This window comes from Callithrix jacchus, chromosome 7 (genome assembly GCF_049354715.1).
Source record: "Callithrix jacchus isolate 240 chromosome 7, calJac240_pri, whole genome shotgun sequence".
Taxonomy (NCBI): Eukaryota; Metazoa; Chordata; class Mammalia; order Primates; family Cebidae; genus Callithrix; species Callithrix jacchus.
This window is the reverse complement of record NC_133508.1, coordinates 74,402,108-74,417,444: the sequence shown is the minus strand read 5'-3', so window position 1 is coordinate 74,417,444 and position 15,337 is coordinate 74,402,108. Positions and strand designations below refer to the sequence as shown.

Below are 15,337 nucleotides of genomic sequence, written 5' to 3'. Positions count from 1 at the left end.
AATTTGGATAGTTTCTAGTTTGGAGCCATTATGAATAGTGCTGCTCTGAACATTTTTGTACATATGTGTTGGAAGCATACAAGCCCCCTCCTTTTCTTCTTCCTAATATTGAGATATTAGGTTGGTCAAAAGTAATTGCCATTGAAAGTAATGGCAAAGACCGAAATTACTTTTGTACCAACCTAATATCATTGATAAATATAGCTCATTCCTTTTTAATTGGGTTACTACCTATAATGATTTATAAACAGACAGACAAAAATAATAATTAAGAGGAGGTCGTTAATGCCCAATAGTGGTTGTTAGCTATATTTCAAACTGGATTGCACCTTTTTATTGGGTTTTAAAATAGTGGTTTATAATCAGCATTTCAAAGACATCAATAGAAAAGAAAAAAAAATCGGCTGGAGCTGGGCACGGTGGATCATGCCTGTAATCCCAGCACTTTGGGAGGCTGAGGCAGGCAGATCATGAGGTCAGGAGCTTGAGACCAGCCTGGCCAACATGGTGAAACCCCATCTCTACGAAAAATACAAACATTAGCCGGGTATGGTGGCTTGCGCCTATAATCCCAGCTATTTGGAAGGCTGAGGCAGGAGAATCATTTGAACCTGGGAGGCAGAGGTTGCAGTGAGCTGAGATTGCACCACCGCACTCCAGCCTGGGGAACAGAGTAAGACTCCATCTCAAAAAAAAAAAAGGCTGGGTACAGTGGCTCATGCCTATAATCCCAGCACTTTGCAAGGCCAAGGCAGGCGGATCACAGATCAAGAGTTTGATACCAGCCTGGCCAATATGATGAAACCCCATCAATATAAAAATACAAAAATTAGCTAGGCATGGTATCGTATGCCTGTAATCCCAGCTGCTCAGAAGGCTGAGGCAGGAGAATTGCTTGAACCCAGGAAGCAGAGGTTGCATTGAGCCAAGATCACACCACTGCACTCCAGCCTGGGGGACAGAGTGAGACTCCCTCTCGAAAAAAAAAAAAGAAAAAATCAGAGGACATTGTACATAGTAAGGATAAGGTCTGTTTTATAGACTCGTTTCAGTTATGCATATGGATATGAATATAATTGGAAGAATATATGTATATACAGTGTAAAATGTATTTCTTACTTTTTTTTTTTTTTTTTTGGAGATGGAGTCTCGCTCTGTCCCCCAGGCTGGAGTGCAGTGGCACAATCTAGGCTCGCTGCAACCTCTGCCTCCCAGGTTCAAGTGATTCTCCTGCATTAGGCTTCTGAGTAGCTAGGATTACAGGCATATGTCACCACGCTCGGCTAATTTTTGTATTTGGGTAGAGACAGGGTTTCACCATGTTGGCCAGGCTGATCTTGAACTCCTGACTTCAAGTGATCTGCCCGCCTTGGCCTCCTAAGTGCTGGGATTACAGGTGTGAACCACTGTTCTGGCCTCACATCTAACTTCAGCTTCTATCATACTGGCAATCAGGATCGCTGAACTAAAAAAAAAATTGAATTTCCCCTTCTTCAGCTCATAGACTCAGCATAAAATTATCAGCTGGTGGTGGTGGCTCATACTTGTAATCCTAGTGCTTTGGGAGGACCACTTGAGATCAGGAGTTCAAGACCAGGTTGGGCAACATAGCAGGACCTATCTCTACTAAAAATAATTTTTAAAAAGCAGCCAGGCATGTTGGCATGGGCCTGTAGTCCCAGCTACTTGGGAGGCTGAGGGGAGAATCTTGAGCCCAGGAGTTCAAGGTTGCATTGACTTAACTGCGCCACTGTACTCCAGCCTGGGTAACAGAGTTAGACCCTGTCTCAAAAAAAAGGCAAAAAAAAAAGAAGAAGAAGAAGAATTGTTCCCTTTTGGCTCCAGTGAGCAGTTTAATCTTTGAGCACTTCTAGTTTGGTGGACAGCCTCACTCATTGCCACACTTCTGCCCAGTCCCAAAGTGATCCTTCTGAGTTCTCCCTCCTAGAAGCAGAGTTGTTACAAAATGACCTTAAACTGTAAATTGGCAGTAGGGCAAGACGTGCCCTAAAAATAGGTTTTAGTTTGGTGTATACAGGTGTGTTAAAATTATTTTCAATTACATGTGACCCTTGAACAACATGGGCTAGGAGTGCTGGCCCCCCCTGCATCCATACCTCCCCTGCACAAGCAAATCCCACTCGACTCCCCAATACTGAGCTAGCAGTAGCCTTAGCCTACTGTGACTGGAAGCCTTACTGATAACATAAAACAGTTTAGATTAACAGATATTTTGAATGATATATGTATTATATATTGCATTCTTAAAGTAAGCTAGAAAAAAGAAAATGTTAAGAAAATCACAAGGAAGAGAAAATAAATTTACTATTTATTAAGTGGAAGTAGATCATTGTAAAGGTATTCATCCTCATTGTCTTCACATTGAGCAGGCCAAGGAAAAGGAAGAGAGGGGTTGGTCTTGCTGTCTCAGGGGTGGCAGAAGTGGAAAAAAAAATCCAAGTATGTGTCCACTTGTGCATTTCAAATGCATGTTGTTCAAGGGTCAGCTGCACTTGCTTTTATATACAAGTTGGTAGATTTCATGTAAAAATTAAGATTTCTGGGTCTGATGGGGTGGCTCACACCTATAATCCTAGCACTTCGGGAAGCTGGGGTGGGAGGATCCTTTGAGCCCAGGAGTTTAAGACCAGCCTGGACAACATAGTGAGACTCCATCTCTCCAGAAAAATTAAAATATTATCTAGATGTGGTGGCCCATACCTGTGATCCCAGCTACTTGGAGGCTGAGGTGAGAAGATTGCTTGAGCCCAGGAGTTTGAGGCTGCAGGGAGCTATGATCACACCACTGCACTCCAGTGTGGGCAGTATAGTAAAGAAAGCCTGTCAAAAACAAGAAAATCAAAATTTTGCTACTTACTTGAGTTCTGGTAATCCCTGTCCTTCATAGTCCCATGGCAGCATTCGACTGAAGCCCTGTAGGTGACTGGCATGCATTCTCTCCAGTATGTCACAACCCAACTCCCTTGCTTCACGTATTTCTGTTCCTTGTCTGGACTGTGTAGGCAATTGCCCTTACACTCTTGCCCTATGGACTGTGGGGACGGAGGTGGATTTGGAGGTTGACCATGGCTAGAAGAACTGTAGTGTTTTGCCTTTCCTGAACTAAAGTGAAGAGTGCTCATTTTAATTAGCACTGGTGGGCAGGCAGGCCCTCAGGGCATTGTGTTGGGCTTTCCCCCTCACATTTTATCTTTTTGTTTTGAATGCCTCTGACCTTTTATTAAGTATAAAGCTATCAGTATTGTTCATCATTGTTGCTTGTTGGATTTATTACCATGCATACGTATTAGCATATTGTAGATATTATGAAAGATATTCACAATGTTATTATTACATGAGGAAAGGAAGTTACAGGGTAATGAATATTATATAATCTCATTCTTTTACTGTAAGATTTGGTCTTAAAAAAATCAGCAACATTTTTTTGGTAATGAGCCAGACAGTAAATATTTTCAGCATTGTTGATCACGTCACAACTAGTCAACTCTGCCATTGAAGCAAAAGTAGCACAGATAATATGTAAATGGATGTGTGGCCTGTTTTCAAATAAAACTTTATTTACAAAAACAGGCGGTCAACTGGCAAGTCAGTGTACTAATTCCTCTTTTAAAGTATGTGAGGGGCTGGGCATGGTGGCTCATGCCTATAATCCTAACATGTTAGAAGGCTGAGATTGAGTGGATTGCTTGAGCCCAGGAGTTCAAGACCAGCCTGAGCAACACAGTGACATTTTGTCTATAAATAAATAAATAAATAAAATATTTGAGGACCCAAATCTTCAGTGTCTGAGGCTTAAGGAAATATGTGTTATTTTAAATAGCAGAAGGTAGAAACAAGATGCATATCAAAAGATTTTCGTTCTAGTTCTGCTGCTTTGAATGTGTTCTCTCATGGTGAAGAATTGTCTCAAGATGGCCAATCTGGCTGGGTGCGTGGCTCACGCCTGTAATCCCAGCACTTTGGGAGGCTGAGGCAGGCAGATCACGGGGTCAGGAGTTTAAGACTAGCCTGGCCAACACGGTGAAAACCTGTCTCTACTAAAAAAATTAAAAAATTAGCTGGGCTTGGTGGTGGGTGCCTATAATTCCAGCTACTTAGGAGGCTGAGGCAGGAGAATTCGCTTGAACCTGGGAGGTGGATGCTGTGAGCCAAGATTGCACCATTGTATGTACTCCAGCTTGGGCAACAAGAGTGAAATGCTGTCTCCAAAAAAAAGGAATGGCCAATCTCACATCTTTGTCTCTCTCCATCAGACACAGGGCCAGGACCTCAGCACAATTTCACCAGCAATCATCTTTGAATCAGTGTTCCAGAATTCAGATGATACAGCAATTCAGGAAGATCCTCAACAGACAGGTTTGTCACACACTCTTTCTACTCACATCTCAGCACTTGTTGACAGTAAGTCACAGGCACAATGAGATATTCTAGTTAGCTTAAATGGAGTGAGCTTTCTATGAAGGATCAGAAAAGTTTGGGTCTTTCAGTTTAATTCCATCTTTTCTCTTACTTCCCTCAGTCCTAAAGAAGAGTCTCCTTTCCCAGAATCTTTTGTTGGTTGTAAAAAACAAAATGGGAGGAGCTGTGAGCTCTTTCTTCTGCTTTTTTTTTTTTGAAACAGTATCTTACTTTGTCACCCAGGTGGGAGTACAGTGGTGTGATCTCGGCTCGCAACTTCCACCTCCATGCTTAAGTGATCCTTCTACCTCAGCCTCCCGAGTAGCCGGGACCATAGACACGTGCCACCACACCCAGTTAATTTTGTGTGTGTGTGTGTGTGTGTGTGTGTGTGTGTATTTTTGGTAAAGATGGAGTTTTGCCATGTTGCCCAGGCTGCTCTCAATCTCCTGAGCTTAGGTGATCCACCTGCCTTGGCCTCCCATAGTTCTAAGACTACAGGTGTGAGCCACCATGCCCAGCCTTGTGAATTCTTTCTTCTGAGGTGATATGCTGTCTATGAGTGGACAGGACCCATGAACCATGCTTCAGATGCATAGATCATACTGTGTTTGATGAAACTTTGTCTGTAAAATTTCCCAATAGTCAGAAAGTATATTCACTAGTCTGCCAAAAAAAGGATGTCTAGTCTCTTTTCCAGAAAAGCCTTAACACACTTTTTTAAATGGTTAGATCTATACTAGGTCTTCACATCTAGAAAGTGAGGTTGTCTATGAAGTCAAAAAAGAAAAAATAGAAAAAAGAGGGCCGGGCGCGGTGGCTCACGCCCATAATCCCAGCACTTTGGGAGGCTGAGGCGGGTGGATCACGAGGTCAAGAGATCGAGACCATCCTGGTCAACAAGGTGAAACCCCGTCTCTACTAAAAATACAAAAATTAGCTGGGCATGGTGGTGCTCGCCTATAGTCCCAGCTACTCGGGAGGCTGAGGCAGGAGAATTGCTTGAACCCAGGAGGTGGAGGTTGCGGTGAGCTGAGATCTTGCCATTGCACTCCAGCCTGGGTAACAAGAGCGAGACTCCGTCTCAAAAAAAAAAAGAAAGTGAGGTTGATGCTGAAACATGATTCTTTGACCAGAGGTGTCACTAAATGAAAATGACAGAAAGCCAGCCTGCTAACTATGAAGGAATCGGCTCAGTGAACTTCAGCTGTCTTTTGTTTAGCCCATAATGACTGTTTTTGTGGCTCATGTAAGGCTCGGGGTATATATATGTATATATTTCTATTTCTTTTTCTTTTTCTTGCCAGCTTCCTTGATTGAAAGTTTTAATGGTGATGCAGAGTCAGTCAGTGATGTTCCGCCATCCACAGGAAATTCAGCATCTTTATCTCTTCTACTTGTACTGCAGCCTGGCCTCTCCGAGCCACCCCAGCCTCTACTACCTGCCTCAGCTCCGTCTGCTCCCTCCCTAGAACCTGGCTCCCAGCAAGCTGCATTTGGCAACCCCCCTGCCCTCTTACAACCTCCAGAAGTGCCTGTTCCCCACAGCACACAGTTTGCTGCTAATCATCAAGAGTTTCTTCCGCACCCCCAGGCACCACAGCCCATCGTACCAGGACTTTCTGTTGTTGCTGGGGCTTCTGCATCAGCAGCAGCAGTGGCATCAGCTGTGGCAGCACCAGCCCCACCACAAAGTACTACTGAGTCCCTGCCAGCCATGGTCCAGACTCTGCCCCTGGGTGCCAACTCTGTCCTAACTAATAATCCCACAATAAGCATCACCCCAACTCCCAGCACAGCTATCCTGCAGTCCAGCCTAGTCATGGGAGAACAGAACTTACAGTGGATATTAAATGGTGCCACCAGTTCGCCACAAAACCAAGAACAAATTGTAAGTATTATGTATAAATATCCCTAGTGGGGTGAAGCATATTTATATAAGTTACATGTTCAGAAGCTTTTACTTCAAAAAGGAAGATTCCTATCATATCCACCCTGAAACATGTAATTCTTTTAGTCATTTTCCACATAATCAAGTGGTATAAAAGTAGGATATGCTGTCATCAGTACCTACAATAAGGAGCCAGAGAAACAGTCTTTAAGTTTCTCTAGCAGGAGGCACTCGAACAAATATTCCTACTGATACTGCAATCGAATCACATCATCTAGTATAAAAAAGCAGTCAACAAACTCCAGAGACCCCAGAATATTCCAGAAAAAGGTTGTCTTCAAGGCAGAGTCAGACTGATGTGAGGTACTGATGTGACCCAGTCAGATGGCACTGGCCAGCAGTGGCCAAGTCAGAGAAGTAATCTGTGCTCCCACAGCCCATCATAGAATAATTTTCTAAGGAAGTACTTGCTTGGTCTTGATGACTAGGGAAATGACTTGGTCATTCAATTAATTATTCGTGGTGAAGAATTGTCTCAGGAAGGCCAGTCTCACAACTTAGAATGCCTAATATTTGCCAGACACCACACTGACTATCTGGAGGATATAGAAAAGAGAAAAAACATGATTTCTTTTTTATAAAACTGTATACATTCTAGTTAAAGGGGCTAAAAATGCCAAAAAGAAAGTTAACATTACCAGTAGGCAAAGTACCAAATACTAATAACGGTAATTTTAAACACATCAACAGCTGTTATTTATTGAGTCCTTACTATGCATAAGGACTTACTGTGCTACATATTTTTTAAAAATTGAGGATCTACAATGTGTCAGTTATTATGTATGTACATTATTTTTAGTTTACTTTTTTAGGGGATTTTGTTAAACAGATAGTACAGAGAGTACCCATAAACCCTTTCCCCATCCCCAGTTTCCCCTATTATTATTATATATATTTTGAGGCAGAATCGGGCTCTGTCACCCAGGCTGGAGTGTAGTGGTGCGATCTCAGCTCACTACAACCTCTGCCTCTTGAGCTTAAGCCATCCTCCCACCTCAGCCTCCTAACTGGGACTATAGGCACTCACCACAATGCCTGGCTAATTTTTTGTACCTTTTGTAGAGGCGCGGTTTCACCATGTTGTCCATGGTGGTCTTGAACTCCTGGACACAAGCAATCTGCCTGCCTCAGTCTCCCAAAGTACTGGAACTATAGGCGTGAGCCACCATGCCCAGCCCTCCCCTATTATTATTGTTTTTTCTATCATCTTATTTTTTTCCCCCATTACTAACATCTTGTAACAATGTGGTACATTGGTTACAACTGATAAACCAGTATTGATACTTTATTATTATCTAAAGTCCATAGTTTACATTAGGGTCCATTCTTTGTGCTGTACAGTTCTACTGGCTTTGACAAATGCATAATGTCATGTATCTACCATACAATATCCAGAAGAGTTTTACTTCCCTAAAAATTCCTTGTGTTTCACTTATTCATCCCTTCTACCTCTTCCCCTAGCAACCACTGATGTTTCTGCTATCGCTGTATAGCTGCAGCTCTATATGTCACACAAAGCACATTTTAACATATTACAACAATCCTAGGAGTTAGGTCTAATTTTCCCAATGGAGAGCAGAGGTCCAGAGAGGTTAAGTGACTGGCTGGAGTTCACACAGCTCACAAGTGGCAAAGCTGGGCTTGAAGCATAAGCAGATTGATCTCAGATTTGGTGGCTTTTGGCCACTCCACTGAGGGGTTTAGACACTAATGATTGTTGGGTGGCCATACAGGTCAGGTGAACCTTGAGATATGGGTAGGAATTAGATAGAGAAAAGTGTGTACTAGGTTGGAGAATCTAGAGGTGGATATATGCTATTATCAGACAAACTGGAAAGGTGATTTCGAGCTCAATAGGGAGAACACTCAGATTCCAGAACTAGGGTGCCAACCCCCTCTAGAGAGAGCCTATTTCCATTTCTAGATCGCTGGAGTCATTGGAAAGGGCTTTCCAGTATTGGGACCCAGCCTGCCTCCATGCGATTTTTATTGTTTTCTCTGGCCCTGTCCCGGGGTGGTGAATGAAACAAGTCATACCTCTTCTTTTCAAGTATTTAAATATGGGTCTCACTTTTCCTTTTTTTTTTTTTTTAAGTCAGAGTCTCGCTGTCTTGCCCCGGCTGGAGTACAGTAGTGTGATCTCAGCTCACTGCAACCTCCACCTTCTGGGTTCAAGCTGTTCTCCTCCCTCAGCCTCCTGAGTAGCTGGGACTTCAGGCATGTGCCACCTCGCCTGGCTAATTTTTGTATTTTTAGTAAAGATGGGGTTTCACCATGTTTTCTAGGCCAGTCTCGAACTCCTCACCTCAGGTGATCTGCCCCAATTCTTGGCTCCCAAAGTGCTGGAATTAAAGGCGTGAGCCACCACACCCAGCCTCCATTATTATTTCATAGTGTCATTTGCTATAACTTAGCCAGAAGCTTTCACTTTGCTCCCAGACTCATCTTAGAGGCACTTTTTAATTTCCTTTTTAAAGAGATAAAAGACTGTCTCAAGATTAAGACTTCAAAAAAGTAGAAACCTTTTGGCCAATGTAATAGGAAGTATACTAGAGTGATTTTCTGGGCATGGGTTTATAGTCCTACTTAGTAATGATATACATAATGAATGTTTACTGAATGTTCACCATGTGCCAAGTGTCCTATGGGCGTCATCTCATTTCATCCTTACAGGGGCCTTTGAAAAGGTTTTTGGTTATTGTCTTGGTCCATTTTCTGTTTATAACAGAATACCCCAAACTGGGTAATTTATAAAGAAAAGACATTTATTATAGTTATGGAGTCTGAGAAGTCCAAAGTTAAGGGACCACATCTGGAGGGCCGGCTTGCTATTGTGGACCCTCTGCAGAGTCTTGAGGTAGCACAGGACATCACATGGCGAGGGGTTGAACATCCTAGCTCAGGCCTCTCTTTTTATTTTTTTGAGATGGAATCTCGCTCTGTCACCCAGGCTGGAGTGCAGTGGCACAGTCTCAGCTCACTGCAACCTCCGTCTCCCAGATTTGAGTGATTCTTCTGTCTCAGCCTCCCGAGTAGCTGGAACTACAGGTGCATGCCACCTTACCTGGCTAGTTTTTGTATTTTTAGTAGATACGGGGTGTCACCATGTTGACCAGGATGGTTTTGATCTCCTGGCCTTATGATCCGCCCACCTCTGCCTCCCAAAGTACTGATATTAAAGGCATGAGCTACAGTACCCAGCCTTATTTTTTATTTTTATTTTTAAGAGAAAGAGTCTCACTATGTTGCCGAGGCTGGGCTGCCCTTGAAACTCCTGAGCTCAAGTGATCCTCCCTCAGTCTTCCAAATAGCTGGACGATAGGCATATACCATCACAGCCTGCTTCTCTTACTCTTCTTATAAAGCCACCACTCCCACTCCCATGATATCCCATTAATCCATGAATTAATTAATTCATTCATGACCCAGTCACCTCTTACAACACCCAGCCTCTCAATACTGCCACACTGGGCATTAACTTTCAACATGAGTTTTGGAGGGAACAGATACTCCATCCATATCAGTTATCCCTGTTTTTATAGGTGGGGAAACCAGACTCTAGGAAGTTAAATCACATGCCTGACATAATCAGGTAGTAAGCGGCAGAACTTGGACTTGAATCCAAGTGTGGCTGAATCCAGGGCCCACCCTTGAACTATGCTGTGGACCTTTTTTTTTTTTTTTTTTTGAGACGGAGTTTCGCTCTTGTTACCCAGGCTGGAGTGCAATGGCATGATCTCGGCTCACCGCAACCTCCGCCTCCTGGGTTCAGGCAATTCTCCTGCCTCAGCCTCCTGAGTAGCTGGGATTACAGGCACGCGCCACCATGCCCAGCTAATTTTTTGTATTTTTAGTAGAGACGAGGTTTCACCATGCTGACCAGGATGGTCTCGATCTCTTGACCTCGTGATCCACCCTCCTTGGCCTCCCAAAGTGCTGGGATTACAGGCTTGAGCCACCGCGCCCGGCCTATGCTGTGGACCTTATAGCACAAGATCTTTACAGGGCTGTCTGCCTGTGAGAGGAAGCCTTAGCCTGTCATTGGCATGCAGCTTAATCCCTGGGGGAGAAAAAGAACTTTCCAGCTTTCTTAGAAGTATTGGAGGGGGCACCAGGGAAGGTGGAGAGCCTGAAGGAAAGCTAGCTCTTGGTTCCCTCTAAGAAGACAAACTGCTTGAGAAAAGCAACCTTGGAGGAGGAGGAGCCTTTGGATACAGAACCCACTGGATTAGGCAGCCGGGAGCCAGCCAACTAGTAGGGTACAAAGCTTGCTACATTGTCAGCACAGTGCAGTGACCTCATATCAGAACACAAACAGAACATCACTCAGTACAAAAATCCCCGAACACTGAGGGTTTTCTATTGTCTTGGATGACTATTACAATTGGGAGGCTTCAGATCCCTGGGGAATCTGCCTTATTACAGTGGCTATAAATGGGATTTCTTTTTCTTTTTTCAGCAGCAAGCATCTAAAGTTGAGAAGGTGTTTTATACCACTGCAGTACCAGTAGCCAGTAGACCAGGTAAGTAATTCCATGTTAGTCTTAAGAGAAGGCAACTCTGAGCCCCTTGAGGCACAGCTAATTATTGCTTTGTCCCAGTTTCTAAAACTTTATAAATCTTTAAACAGCCTAAGTTAAATTCTTCACATATTATTGTTCGTTAGAGTATTTCATATTCTCACAACTATTAGAAGTTAGTTTACTTCTGGCCAAGATACCATGTTAAACTTTAATGAGTAGCGGTTCTTTCTCTTTCAGATACAGCTTTTAAATGTAGCCAGAAAAAAAAGTTGAATCACAGTTAATGCTAAAGAGGGCAGTTGTTAATTCACTGGACTCTTTTCTAATTACAGTAATGAAGAAATAGCATCTGGGTCAGAGACACATATAGAGCTGAAAGTTCCTTTTATTCAAATTCTTTCTTTTATAGATTAAGAAACTGGGACCCAGAAAAATTAAATGACGCCCCCAAGGTCATAAGTGAATTTGTGATAGAACCAAACAAAGCACTAGTTCTCACGCCTCTCAGTTCCCACCCTGTTCTTCTGCCCATTGGCTTTTGTTTTGTTTTATTTTTGAGATGAGGTCTCACTGTCACCCAGGCTGCGGTATAGTGATCACAGCTCACTGCAGCCTGGACCTCCTGGGCTCAGGCACTCCTCCTGCTCTGGCTTCTCCAGTAGCTGGGACCATTCGTACATACCATCATGCCTGGCTAATTTTTCTTCTCTTTTTTTTTTTTTTGAGATGGAATCTTGTTCTGTTGCCCAGGCTGGAGTGCAGTGGCACAAATCCTGGCTCACTGCAACCTCTGCCTCCCAGGCTCAAGTGATTCTCATGCCTCAACCTCCCAAGTAGCTGGGATTACAGGTGCCCACCACCATGCCCAGCTAATTTTTGTATTTTTAGTAGAGATGAGGTTTCACCATGTTGGCCAGACTGGTCTCAAACTCCTGACCTCAAGTGATTCGACCACCTTGGCCTCCCAAAGTGCTGGGATTACAGGCGTGAGTCACCACACCTGGCCGAATTTTTCTTTATTATTTGTAGAAACAGAGTCTCACTGTATTGTCCAGGCTGGTCTCAAACACCTGGGCTCAAGAGATCCTGACTTCTCAGACTCCCAGAATACTGGGATTACATACAGGCATGAGCCACTGTACCCAGCCCTACCCGCTGATCTTTAGCTCTGTCAAGACACAAAGCCTGGCTGAATAGGGAGCACAACACATGAGAGAAAGAGAGATGAGTAAGGTGTCCTAAAAGAGCTCAGAGTCTCCTGGGCAGGCAGAACCAAGTAGGTCCTGTACTGTATGGAGAGAGGCATGGAAGGAAGACAGCAGCACTGCACATGTGTGCTGGGAAGCTCGGTATGGGCTTCACCCAAGCTAGTCCTCTGCATAGGCCTACAGAGAGCGGGGGAGTGAGCTAGGTCCTGAAAGATGAGTGTCAGTTCTCCAGAAGAGTGGTGTCCAGGGATTTTAAGCATAAGGAAGAGCCCACACACCCAGGAGTATAAAGAACATGTCAGGAAAAGGTAGGTGTCTGCACGGAGGATGCAGTGGAGAATGACTGGAAATGAAGCTGGAAATACAGGGTGCATCTAGATTGCATGTGCATCTCCTTTCTAAGGAAAGGAGACTTTGACTTGGGCTGGGGAGTGTCCCTCTTTTACCTGAGAGGACATGTGGTCCAATTTAAAGCAGAACAAAGCCCAAAGCGTGGCGACTGTCCTTCCCATGGTTCCTCTGGCACTTCGCTCTCACCTAGTCCATGTATCCCTTTCCCTCGTGCTCCTGCCCCTACAGCTACTTGAAGAGCAGTCTCTCTTGCCTCTCTCACAGGGAGCTCTGTCCAGCAGATTGGCCTCAGTGTTCCTGTGATCATCATCAAACAAGAAGAGGCATGTCAGTGTCAGTGTGCGTGCCGGGACTCTGCAAAGGAGCGGGCGTCCAGCAGGAGGAAGGGCTACTCCTCCCCACCACCCCCTCCACAGCCAAGCCCCCAGGCTCCTGATGGGCCCAGCTTGCAGCTCCCAGTGCAGACTTTCTCTTCAGCCCCTGTTCCCCGGTCACCATCCTCCACCATGCCCTTCTCCTGTGAGCAAAGCCGACAAGCAGAGGCTCCTTCAGACCCTCAGACAGAAACGTTAAGTGCCATGGATGTGTTACAGTTTCTATCCCTTCAGAACATGGACACCCCGTCCAATCTGATTCCCCTTGAAGCACTACTGCAGAGGGAGGAGGAGATGGGCCTCACCAGCAGCTTCTCCAAGTGAAGGGCCATGTGTGCTCACCTCCAGGAAAAAGAGGGTGAGCAGGAGGCATGAGGTACAATGCCTGCCATCATGGGTCAGAAATTTGAAGGATGAAGAAATTTACTGTTTGAAATCCTCACCTTTCAGACGTATTTTCTTTATTCACATCCCAGGAACTAATCTTTGGAAAAAAACAAAAAATAACAAAAAAAGCTAAGTTATAAGTGAACTGTTTGGCTGCACTGTATGTCACTTTTGCTTGTTGTCATGTGAACTTGGAAACTAAGGTTACTCGTATGCATAAAAATTCTAAATGAAAGGATGTGGTTTCCATCAATCTGAGGCTGCCCATCACTTGCACTGGGGTCTTTGTGGATTGGGCAGGAGAGTTCAGTGTGTTGGGTGTTGTTCCTTCTTGTGTGTCTTTTGAATCTGAGGCTGACATTTGCTTGGAAGGCCAGACCCTTGCTCCATCAGAGAGGGCAGTGGCAAAGGCCAGTGAGGCAGCTGTGAGTTGGTCAGGGTTCAGGTGAGATGGTGTTGTCATTTGTGCTTAGTGTTGGTGGAGCTCAGGGTGGATAACACGGGTCGTTCTGCAGCCCGCTTCAGCACAAATAGGCAGCTTCAGGCCCTGCTCGCAGGCTGTGGGGTTGATCTGGTTCTGCAGAGGCCCTAGGCAGCTTGTTGAGTGCTGTCTGTCAAGGACGTGTGTGCAGAGCAGGCTCTAGCAACATTATCGCTGTCTTTGCCTTCCTGGTTCTTTTTCTCAGCTGGTTGCCAGGGCTTGCAGATCGCAGTGAATTTTCCTTGGGGAATATCACTGTTTCTTCCTAGAGTGAACATGTGGTTTATGGTCAGTTGCTGTTTGGTGGTCTGCCTTCTTTTTAATGGTATTTTCTTCCTCAGAGCAGAAGGGCTGCATTTTGCTTATCAGGAGAAGGTACAGATTGAAGGGAATTCGTATGAGGTGGCATGTAATTGGCAGGCCAGGAGTCCTGTTTCCAGGTTCTAGCCAGGCTTTGGGTTGCCCCCTCCATCTCTGCCCCTCCCCGCCTGGATTTTGCATACAGCCTCATACAGTGCAAACAAAGATGTGACTTGCTCAGCTTAATCATGTGATTTATTAAAAAAAGAAAAAAAAAAAAAGAAAAAACACAAAACGATGATCTTCTACTCAGGGTATAACAAAACAAAACAATTCCCTTTCCACCAAAAAGCCTGAAATGTTGCAATAAGTTATCTCATTTGGAATGTTTCATTAAGTTGTGATATAGGAAAAAATTGTGTGTGTGTGTGTGTGTGTGTGTGTGTATAGAATTATATCCATCTGTCTGCCTTTGGCTCCAAGTCATTGCCTCGTAAAATAAAAGATAAGATACAATCCACACTAGCATGAAAAGTTTTTCTCAACAGGCTATATTAACATAGTCATGAGTGCTCACCAAACTCACCAAGCTCAGAAGCCAGGCATGACCTGAGGTGCAGAATAGGCCTCTGCCTCCCAAGAGCCTTTTCCCTGCCCTAAGCAAGGAGCAGTGTTCCACAAACAAGGCTGCTCTTCCAAGCCAACAGTGTCAGGCAGGAAGCAGCCATAATTTTGCCTTGCATTTTCATTCCCTAATGTAAAGGGATCTGCATTGGTCACTCTCCTATTCTCTGAGCCATTGCTCAGGGCCAGCCGAGATATGATTGAGAGCAGATGATTGACCTTGGAGCCAGAGGCCCTCCCTTGCCTTTAGCCAGGATGTTCAGGGACAGACAAAGAGGGCAGTGGTGGTGAATGTAGTTACTGCCATGAGGAAAAATGGTCTTAACTATAAGAAGTCAATTTCTCATTCCAGGACCCTAGCCAGGGGAATTGATTTTTTTTTTTTAGCTGGAGTTTCACTCTTGTTGCCCAGTCTGGAATGTAGTGCCGAGATCTCAGCTCACTGCAACCTCCGCCTCCCAGGTTCAAGAGATTCTCCTGCCTCAGCCTCCCAAATAGCTGGGGCTACAGGCATGCACCACCACACCTGGCTAATTTTGTATTTTTAGTAGAAATGGGGTTTCTCCGTGTTGGTCAGGCTGGTCTTGAACTCCCAACCTCAGGTGATCCGCCCACCTTGGCCTCCCAAAGTGCTGGGATTACAGGTGTGAGCCAACTGCCCAGCCTAGGGAATTGACTTCTTTTTGACCTTCTGCACTCCCCTCCCCAAAAGGCTTGTG

The 15,337-nt window shown here is 44.6% G+C and overlaps 1 protein-coding gene across 2 annotated transcripts in view; it reads left to right on the top strand.

Annotated features, from left to right (window-relative positions):
* Window positions 1-13,448, top strand: part of MTF1 (metal regulatory transcription factor 1) — a 49,818-nt gene extending 36,370 nt beyond the window's left edge. For both annotated transcript variants that reach the window (XM_035250873.3, XM_035250871.3), the window contains exons 8-11: window positions 4,275-4,377; window positions 5,727-6,310; window positions 10,830-10,893; window positions 12,717-13,448. In XM_035250873.3, the coding sequence (XP_035106764.1) occupies window positions 4,275-4,377; window positions 5,727-6,310; window positions 10,830-10,893; window positions 12,717-13,150 (1,185 nt within the window). In that variant the 3' untranslated portion in view covers window positions 13,151-13,448. The remainder of the gene's footprint in view (window positions 1-4,274; window positions 4,378-5,726; window positions 6,311-10,829; window positions 10,894-12,716) is intronic.
* The last annotated feature ends 1,889 nt before the right edge of the window (window positions 13,449-15,337 follow it).